A 9,124-nucleotide genomic window follows, 5' to 3' on the forward strand; every position below is an offset into this window, starting at 1 on the left:
ATAACAAGGTGTACAGCTGGATGAACACAGCAGGCCAAGCGGCATCAAAGGAGCAGGAAGACTGACGTTTCAGGGTCTAGGCCCGAAACATCAGCCTTCCTGCTCCTCTGATGCTGCTTGGCCTGCTGTGTTCATCCAGCTCTACACCTTGTTATCTCAGATTCTCCAGCATCTGCAGTTCCTCCTATCTCTGAATGAATGTTTCAAGTCTAGTGTGACTGTTCTTGGAAGAGAGCTGATGACCTGCTGAGTTTCACCAGCACGTTTGGTTTTTATTTCACAATTCTGGCATGTGCAATTGTTTGCTCTAACTTTATAAGTTCACACTGTTGATAAATTACATTGGCAGAGAAAGGATAGGGAACCTTGGGGAAATAAGTGGCCATAACTTGACAATTCTGTATTGGGTTTGAATATAACATAGGTTGTTCTGAAACTAGGATCTTAAATCTGAACAAAGGAAACTGGTAAGCTGGCTGTAGTGGATTGGGAAAGTGCATTAAAAGATTTGACAGTAGACCGGCAGTGGCCAGTATTTTAAAGAAATAGTGACATGGTCAACGCCCAAGTGGACAGGTCAATCAATCATGGTTAATGAAAGAAGTCAAAGATTGCATTAGATCAAAGGAAGTAGCTCATAAGGATGTCAGAAACAATGGTAATCCTGATGTTTGGGAGCAGTTTAGGACCCAGCAAAGGACCACCAAGAAACCGATGAAGAAAGGGAAAAGAGTAAATGTCTACAAGCTAATGACCAACATAAAGGCAAACTGTAAATGCTTTTCAAATTTTAAAGAGAACAGATAAGCAAGTACACATGTGGACCCAATACTGGTGGGGACAGGAAAATTAATAGTGGAGAACAGGGAAAATAGCAGAGAAACTAAACGGTTTCTTTGCATCTCTTTTTGTGAAAGAAGATACTTAAAAACTGGAAATATTAGGCATCCAAGGGACATAGGACTGGGTCATTAGTAAAAATTAGTATTAGAGAACGGAAAAATTAGCTGGATTGAGGTTTGATATCTGCAGACTAGATGCGCTCAATCCTAGAATGTTGAAGGAAGTCGCAATTGAGAGTGGATGCATAGATGGTATCCTTCATAATTGTATAAATTCTGAGATTCCTGCTGATTGAAAAGTAACAAATGTAATCTTGCTATTTGAGGCAGAGTGGAGAACTACAGATCTGTTTGGTTGTCTACAGTAGTGGGGTAAATGCCAGAATTAATGATAAAGTTTGTGATAAGTGGGCATTAGAAAAACTTGGCAAAATTGGTTGGAGTCAACAAGGACTTCTGAAAGGCCAATTATAATGGACAAACTAATTGGAATTTTTTGGAGATGTTACTTGTAGCACAACCAAAAGAACTGACAGATTTGGTTCATTTGGGTTTTCTGAAGGCTTTTTCAAAGTTTCCACATAGGAGTTTACTACATAAAATGAGAACACATGGAATTGTGGAAATTGATTAACAAAACAGCTGCTAAGAATAAATAGATCATCTCTGTTTGATGGAAGATGTGTGTTTCATACATACAAATTTATTTTGGATTTTAGCATTTTGAATTAATGGCATGTAGGTTTTCTGCTCTGAAGAGGCTTAATGATTATTATAATAATTCTGTAGCCCTGGTAATTTCACTTTTTTTTAAAAAATCGATCTCCATGAGAAAGTTTGGGGGAACTAATGGAAATTCATTTATGCTGGAATGAACAAACAAAGTAAACAGTTGTGTTCTGGTTTCAGTTTAAAAGGTCAAAAATTTTTTTCCTCTCGTGCTTATGGGAAATTTCCATAAGTTGGGACAAAAATTTCATTTTGGAGTAGTTTGCATGAGACTTGGCTGAAGCTGGATGTGTAACACAATTGCTACTGAGAATAGGAGTAATGAAAAGTAGCTACCTTAGCATACAGAGTGTTGTTTAAAAGTTCCAGTCCAGAAGTGTTTGGTTATAACTCTGAAAGGAATTGTTGAAGCTGAAAAGTCTGATTTCATCTGTATGAAGGCTACAGCAAGAGGCTATTAGATTGTCAAAATGGGGAATTGGAGCCACTGTTTGTTTAAGCCCTATAGATGTGAAAGAGAAGCAAATTATGTGAGAACTGTAAAAAGGTGCTTTTGGGATTAATGGGATTTGTTTTACTATGTTTCTAAGTCTTTAAACTTGTGTTATGTGTAAGTAGTTATTCTATTTTCAGTTTTTTTTTGAACAATAAACATCTGTTTTTATTGTTAGAACTGAATGAATCATAAAATGCACAAAGCTGAGCAAAGAAAGACCATCTCAGTAAAACAAAAATAACATAAATATGAACTGTTAAATCAGTGCAAAGTCCATAACTGCTTACTATCTATATAAATAGTTTCAATCTGTTGGCCAGTTGTAATTCTAAATTTGCTGATGACAAAACTGAGTGGAAATTTGTGTTGTGATGAGAATGCTTCATGAGGACTCAGGCTGTGAATGGGCTAGAGCACAGCAGATGGTATAAGTATGGTGTTTTACACTTTGATAGAAAAGAAGTGAGAAGTTTTATTTACGTGAGAGGTTGGGAAGTGCTGGTGTCTAAAGGGAGGTGGGTGTCCTTATTCCATGAGTCACTTAAAAGCTAGCATGCAGATGTAGAAAGGAATCCAGTATGTTGACATTCATTTCAAGTCGATTTGAGTACTATAAAGTTGTCTTTCTGTTTGTATAAAGCCTTGATGTGGTTGCACCTAGAGTACTGTGAACAATATTGCTCTTTCCTTTATAATATAAGGAAGGGTATACTTTTCCATTTAAAGGTCTCCTGTCGCGCTGTGGTAATTTCTCTATCTCTGATTTGGGAGATCTGGGTTTGTGACCCACCCGTTTCAGAGGTCTGTCATAACAAATCTGAGCAGGTTGATTAGAAAATATTTATACTTTCCATTTGAGGGAGTTCAGAAAAGTTTTGTCAGATTGTTCTAGGATGGTAGGATTGTCTTAAGGGATTGAAGAAACTGGGTCTGGTTCCATGGAGTCTTGAAGAATAAGGGGTGATCTAATTGACACTTATGGAGTATAACAGGGTGGTGTTGTTAAGTTGTTTCACCTGGCTAGTGACTGTACAACCAGGGGACATAAGGGGTAATCCATTTTAAAAACAGAGGTGGGGAGGACTTTCTTCACTCGGTCATGTGAAGTTTTGTAATTCCCTACCCTAGAAAGCTGCGAAAGCTCAGAATATGTTCAAGACAAACATTGATAAATTTCTGGAAATATTAAGGAGTGTGGAGATAGTGTAAGAAAGTTCTGTTGAGGTAGATAATTAACTATGTTTTCATTGCATGATTAATTGATGGGCAGAATGCCCCTATTCCTGTTTCTATGTTTCAGTAACACTGAAAGTAGTTGAATGTAGGAACAAAAGTAATCCATCAAGGGTAAAATTTAAGGTTGAGGATGTTGTGAATTTGGGAGAAAAGTGCAGTATTTTGCTTTTGTACAACATTGAACACTAGTAATTAGGGAGAAATTAGATGAAAGTCAGTTATAACAGTTTCCTTTTTTTTGGTTTAAAAGTAGATTACTCACCGGTGTTTCTGAACACGTTAGCATTTGGTGCCCATCCTTAGTTGCCCTTGAAGATGATAATGAGCCATCTTCTTGAACCACTGTCATCTGTAGTGGAGATATACCCATAGTGTAATTGGGGAGTGTTCTCATATTTTGGCACCGTGACAGTGAAGAAATTAATGATAATATTCCCAAACATATGTAGTTTGGAGGAGAACTTGCAGGGGGTGAAGTTCCTGTGTATCTGCTTCCCTTTTTCTTCTAAATATTAGGGAATGTGGAATGCGTTGCCTAATGAGCCTTTGCGAGTTGTTCCACTGCATTATGTGTAAGTCAGTAGTTTCCAGTCTTTTTAAGCACGATCACTATTTGAATTTAAGTGCAACTGAGGATCTAGCCCCAAACAAAATATAGCATGAACAGTTTACTTTTAGTGCTACATAAATTTAAAACAACTTATTCATTTTGTCTTCTACTTTCCAGGACTGTGTGACACCTGTGACTGCGCATTGTTTGCTAGTGCCTTGAAGTCTGGATTGTTGTTTCAGACTGCTAGTGATACACCGTTCACTAAATAGTCGGACAGGTCCAATACCTGGCACGATTATCCTCATTTAGATGAATGCTGTCTGACAGGTTAAAATCTGATCACCATTTTCTTATTGAATAGCAGAGCAGGCTTGAAGGGCTGAATAGCACACTCCTTGTTCGTGGTTTGTATGTGGAGTCAAAGTAAGCACTTTAAATGCACGGATGATAGGAATGGGTCACTTTCTATCTGTGTCCCCGTAAATTGTTGTCCTTTTTATCTAACTTTTCAGGTCAGTATTGTTTTGCAAATTATTTATCTCCTATCTCTATATCAACTCACCTGCTTTGTAAATCAAAACACCTTATGCAATTTGGTAGTTAACCATATCTACTTGAAGGAATGGATTTGAGACAAACATGACAATTTGTTGTATCACTTCTAATTCCTGGAATCACCCGTGGAATTCCTCTGCTAACTTCTGGTTGGACCATTTTTCTCTGTCTTTGATTTTCTTCTGGTATCATCTTTTCAGTTGAAGTAAAATTGTGTGGACCACAAACCCAATGTCAGTTTGAATACATTCATGACACTAATCACATGTTATGTCTCTGTCCCTTTCCCTGCAGTTCCTAGTTCAGCTTGTACAATTTTGGCATTGTCTCCTAAGGAGCCTGAAACCAAGTGGTTGCACACATATTTCATTCTTTGATTTTAAGAAAAATTGTGATTTCAAGTGTCAGATCTGAAGATCTTTGTGAGACCATCCCTTGACTTAACTAACACTCCAAACTGATGTGAAGTGGTCTAGAGTAATAATTTAAACAAGCTATGTGAATGGCTCTTGCTCAAATCAGATTTGCAATCTGAACTTCGAGTACATGAGAAGTCCATAACTCTGCTCGGTAATGCTCTGTAGTGATTTATACAGTGGTAATTGGCAGAAAAGGGGAAATAAGGACCATTTCTTCTAAGTGCAATAAAGGCCTTGTTAGTACCAAGTGTAGCTGGTGCATCATCAGTTGTGATGGCAAGCAGTTTCTTGATTGGAATGTTTCTTCTCAAGCTTGTATCTTTTGAATTTGTTGTAGATATCCTCACTTAACATTTTGTCTTTTAAAAAGTGAAGAAAATCCTCCTTTATTTATGCCCCTAAGGAAAAAGTCACTAAACCAATCAGTTAGCCCGTCAGTCTTACGGGTTTTTAAAATCGAGCTGCAGTGAGAAGCATTCACATTTTTTTTCAGATCTTGTTGCTGAAAGACATCTTCAGAGAAAGATTTCATTTGTCTTGCTACTGTGAAGCAGCAGTTGACATGTTCTGGATCACTGTTACTACTTTTTTGTTCTTAAAATCTTTGAATAAAGTGCTGATGACCAAAATAATTACTTCTTTAATTATTTCTTTAATTTCTTGTGTTCTTCCACAAGACAGCAAATGTGAGAATGTTTCAGTGCAGGTGTTACTTTTTGGTGCTGGTTTAGAAAAAAAAGACACTAGAACCTTCAGAAGGGCCATCAGCTCATGCGAAGTGTTTTCTGCAAAGTGTTTTCTACAAAGTGTGCTTTCCAAGAGAAAATTATCCTTCGCTTTACAGTGCATCATTTTGTGCAGTGTCATTCCAAATTCTCTTTACTTATTTATATATTTTGGTGACATAAAAGGCTAATGCTGTTATCTGTTGTGAAAAGAAACTCCTTTTCAATGTAGAAGTTATGTTTTTGGTTTCTTTTTAGATGGTCCAGGTTCCTCTCTCATCATCATTCCTTCACCTTTTAGTTTGTGATGTCACGCTGCAAGTCGGCCTCTGAGTCCTTTGCTGCTGGAACATCCAGAACATTGCTGACTGCTTTCAAGTGTAGCTGTACAGAGGTCCTTCTGCGTTCATGATTTGTTTCCAGAGCCCTTGGTTGGCTAGTATTGCTTAAATACTGAATACGGGTGTGGTAGCATACCCTATTTTTTTTTTCCCCTTTTATCCTTCACAGACCCATTAGATAAGCAGCTGAAAGGGACAGAGAAGCAGTGCAAGCTGGGTGCTCTTGCAGAGTGTCTGCACAGGCATAATAAGCTGAGTAGCTTCCTGTATTTCTGTAACTAACATACTGACTTCACACATCGCTGCTTAAGGTTTTTTATTTGTTTCCATTGCCACCATAAAACTTACTTTTCCTGCAATGATGGTCCATCTGAATCAAACTGAAAAACAATGCAACAAACTGGCAAAGTCTGTTGAGAGCATGTACTTTTCACTATTATGCAGTTTCCAGAAAATGAAGTTAAGCATTGGTATAAAGGTTGGGTAGTGAGATTAACTGTCAGATTTGCAGGCAGTGAGAAACTGTGTAACTGACCAATCAATTATGATCGATGTGTCAAAGGCCAGATGTGTAAACGGTGCACATTGCTGTCGCTGTCAGTTATGGAGGAAATCGGTGTTGAATGTGTTAGGCTGTTATTCCTGGGTGATGTTAAGCTGCTTGAGTGGTTTTGGAGCTGACGTCATTCAGGCAAGGCAGGGTATTTCACTGCACTTCTGAATTTTACCTTGCAGTGGTGAACAGACTTTGAGGAGTTAGAATGTCCCATTTGAGGTTTTTACTCACTTGTTGTAGTCACTTTTTTTTGTATATAAGGCTGGCCCTGTTCAGTTTCAGGTCAGAATTAATGCCCTGTTGTTGATAGTGAAGGATTTAGTGATGGCAATGCCATTGAATATTGTTATGACACAGAGACAGACAGTAAAGTAAATCAGCCTGCCTACTTCTACGTTTGCAATGCAGTCAAATTAAAGTTTTCAAAATCCCCGAAAATTGACCTCATGGTTTCTAACTAGACTTTTGAATAACCAATTTCATTCTCTGAGTAATCAATTCAAGGCGTTGGATTTGTAGCTTAAGAAAAAGACTTAATTTATTTAATAATACAGTAACTTTAGCCGAGCAAGTTAAACAGTAATATGTAGGACTTAAACCCAATAACCTTTATTTTCATCCCCATGTGCACAAGACAGACAGACAAAATTCTAGCATAAATAAATGCTAATAACAAAACTGGCTGGATTACTTGAGTGGTTTCCATGATGAGTTTTTCTACAAACGCATATGATTGTCTTCAAAAAAACTAACCAAGAAGTCAGATCCATCTTTTCAGTTCACTCTAAAGAAGTTTCAGCAATATTTATGACTTAGTTCCTATGGTCTTAACTTCCAATGGCTAATAAAGGGAGATTAGATAGGGAAGTTTAAAATCTTGACGATACAGCATCAACAGCCAAACTCTTCCCCTTAGAAACCGTCCATAAACCAGCTCAAACCCTCAAACCCCTCCCTCTCTTTGACCATGTTCCCTCCCAGACTTCCTGGCACCAATTCCTATGTTATGACATTGTTAACGGCCAAATATCTGCTATCTGCTTAAACATGCTGCTTTCCCCAGAGTCAAAGCATATATGGAGCTCTTTGATCAAAAATCAACTTGCAAGTTGTTTTTGGGCTTGGCCTGTCAAAGACCAGCTTGTTTGTCCCTTTCTCTTTCAACACCAGATGCTGCTCACAGCTCGCAGCTCCAAACCAGAATATTTTAAAGAATAAAATGAAAAAAGAAAAATCACTGAAAGTTGTAACAATATCGAGGAGACATGGTTAGGTTCCCTGTTGTTGGATATGGTCATTGCCTGGTGTTTGTGTGGCATGAATGAAACTTTCCTTTTATCAGCACAGCTGTGGGTATGGTCCAGGTCTTGCTGCATTTGGGCACAGACTGCTTCAGTATCTGAGGAGTTGCAAATGATGCTGAATATCATGCAGTTATTAGTGACCATCCCATCCTCACCTTTTATGATGGAGGAAGGTCATTATTAAAACTGCTGAGGATAGTTGGGCATTGTGGAAGGCAGTAATAAGGTCAGGAGCAGCGTGGCCCTAGTGGAACCACAGTTAAGTGGGTAGAATATTGTTGAGTAAGTGCCACTTAAGACCATAAAATGTAGGCGCAGTAGTAGGCCATTAAGCCCTTTGAGTCTGCTCCACTATTCGGTGAGATCATGACTGATCTGATCCTCAATTTTGCTTTACTGCCTTATCGCCGTAACCTTTGATTCTCTTGGTGATTAAATCTATCTCCTCCTTAAAGGGATGTTGAGGCTGGGTTGTTATGGTAAAGAATTTCCACAGATTCACTGTCCTTGGGAAAAATTCCTCCTTGTCTTTGTCTTAAATGATGGCCCCGTATTCTGAGATTATTCTGTTTGGCCTTCCAAAAAGAAACTATCTGTCTGCACCTAATCTTAAGTCCCCTAAAAATTTTGTATGTTTCATTTAAGGTCACCTCTGTCTTCTATATGCCAACAAGTACAGGTCCAATCTACTCCCATGCCTGTATACCTTTCCTTAGTTAAGGAGTGACCAGTATTCCAGCTGTGGTTTGACTAGTGCCTTGTACAGTTTTAGCAGAAACGCCCTACTTCTATACTTCATTCCTTTTTAAGTAGAGACCCGGTGTACCATTTGCCTTTCCTATTACCTGCTGAACTTGAATGCTAGCTTTTTAGTGACATATGGATGAGGACTCCCAAATCGTTCTGCTCTGTTTGATAACTGTCCAACATATCTTCATTACTTTGCTTTCAGAGTAGACGCTGACCAAGTTGGATTTGTTTTACTTTTGTGGACATGTCATGTACAGTCAGTTTTCAGCACTGCTGGGTAGATGCCAGTGTAACTGTACTGGAACAGCTTGACTAATGCATGGCTGGTTCTGGAACAACAGTTTTTAGTACTAGTGCCAGAATATAGTCATAGTCCATAGCATTTATAGTTTCCAGTGCCTTCACCTGTTTCTTGATTTTGTGTGGAGTCAACCACTTTGGATGATGGCTATTATGCATGATGCTGGGGATCTCAGGAGACTGAGATATCATCGAGTTGGCTGAAGATTGTTGCAAATGCTTCAGCCTTATCTTTTGTACTGATGTGCTGGGCTTTCTCATTATTGACAATAAAGACATTTTGAGGAGCTTATCCTTCAGTGAATTGTTTAATTGTCA

At 38.4% G+C, this 9,124-nt stretch overlaps 1 protein-coding gene across 1 annotated transcript in view; it reads right to left on the reverse strand.

Annotated features, from left to right (window-relative positions):
- Positions 1-6,271: 6,271 nt before the first annotated feature.
- The window catches only part of LOC109913647 (alpha-1,6-mannosylglycoprotein 6-beta-N-acetylglucosaminyltransferase A), a 15,107-nt gene continuing 12,254 nt past the window's right edge, over positions 6,272-9,124 (reverse strand). Inside the window, exon 3 of the mRNA XM_048599237.1 lies at positions 6,272-6,276. Within this exon, the coding sequence (XP_048455194.1) occupies positions 6,272-6,276 (5 nt within the window). The remainder of the gene's footprint in view (positions 6,277-9,124) is intronic.

Source organism: Rhincodon typus, chromosome 7 (assembly GCF_021869965.1).
Source record: "Rhincodon typus isolate 14 chromosome 7, sRhiTyp1.1, whole genome shotgun sequence".
NCBI lineage: Eukaryota > Metazoa > Chordata > Chondrichthyes > Orectolobiformes > Rhincodontidae > Rhincodon > Rhincodon typus.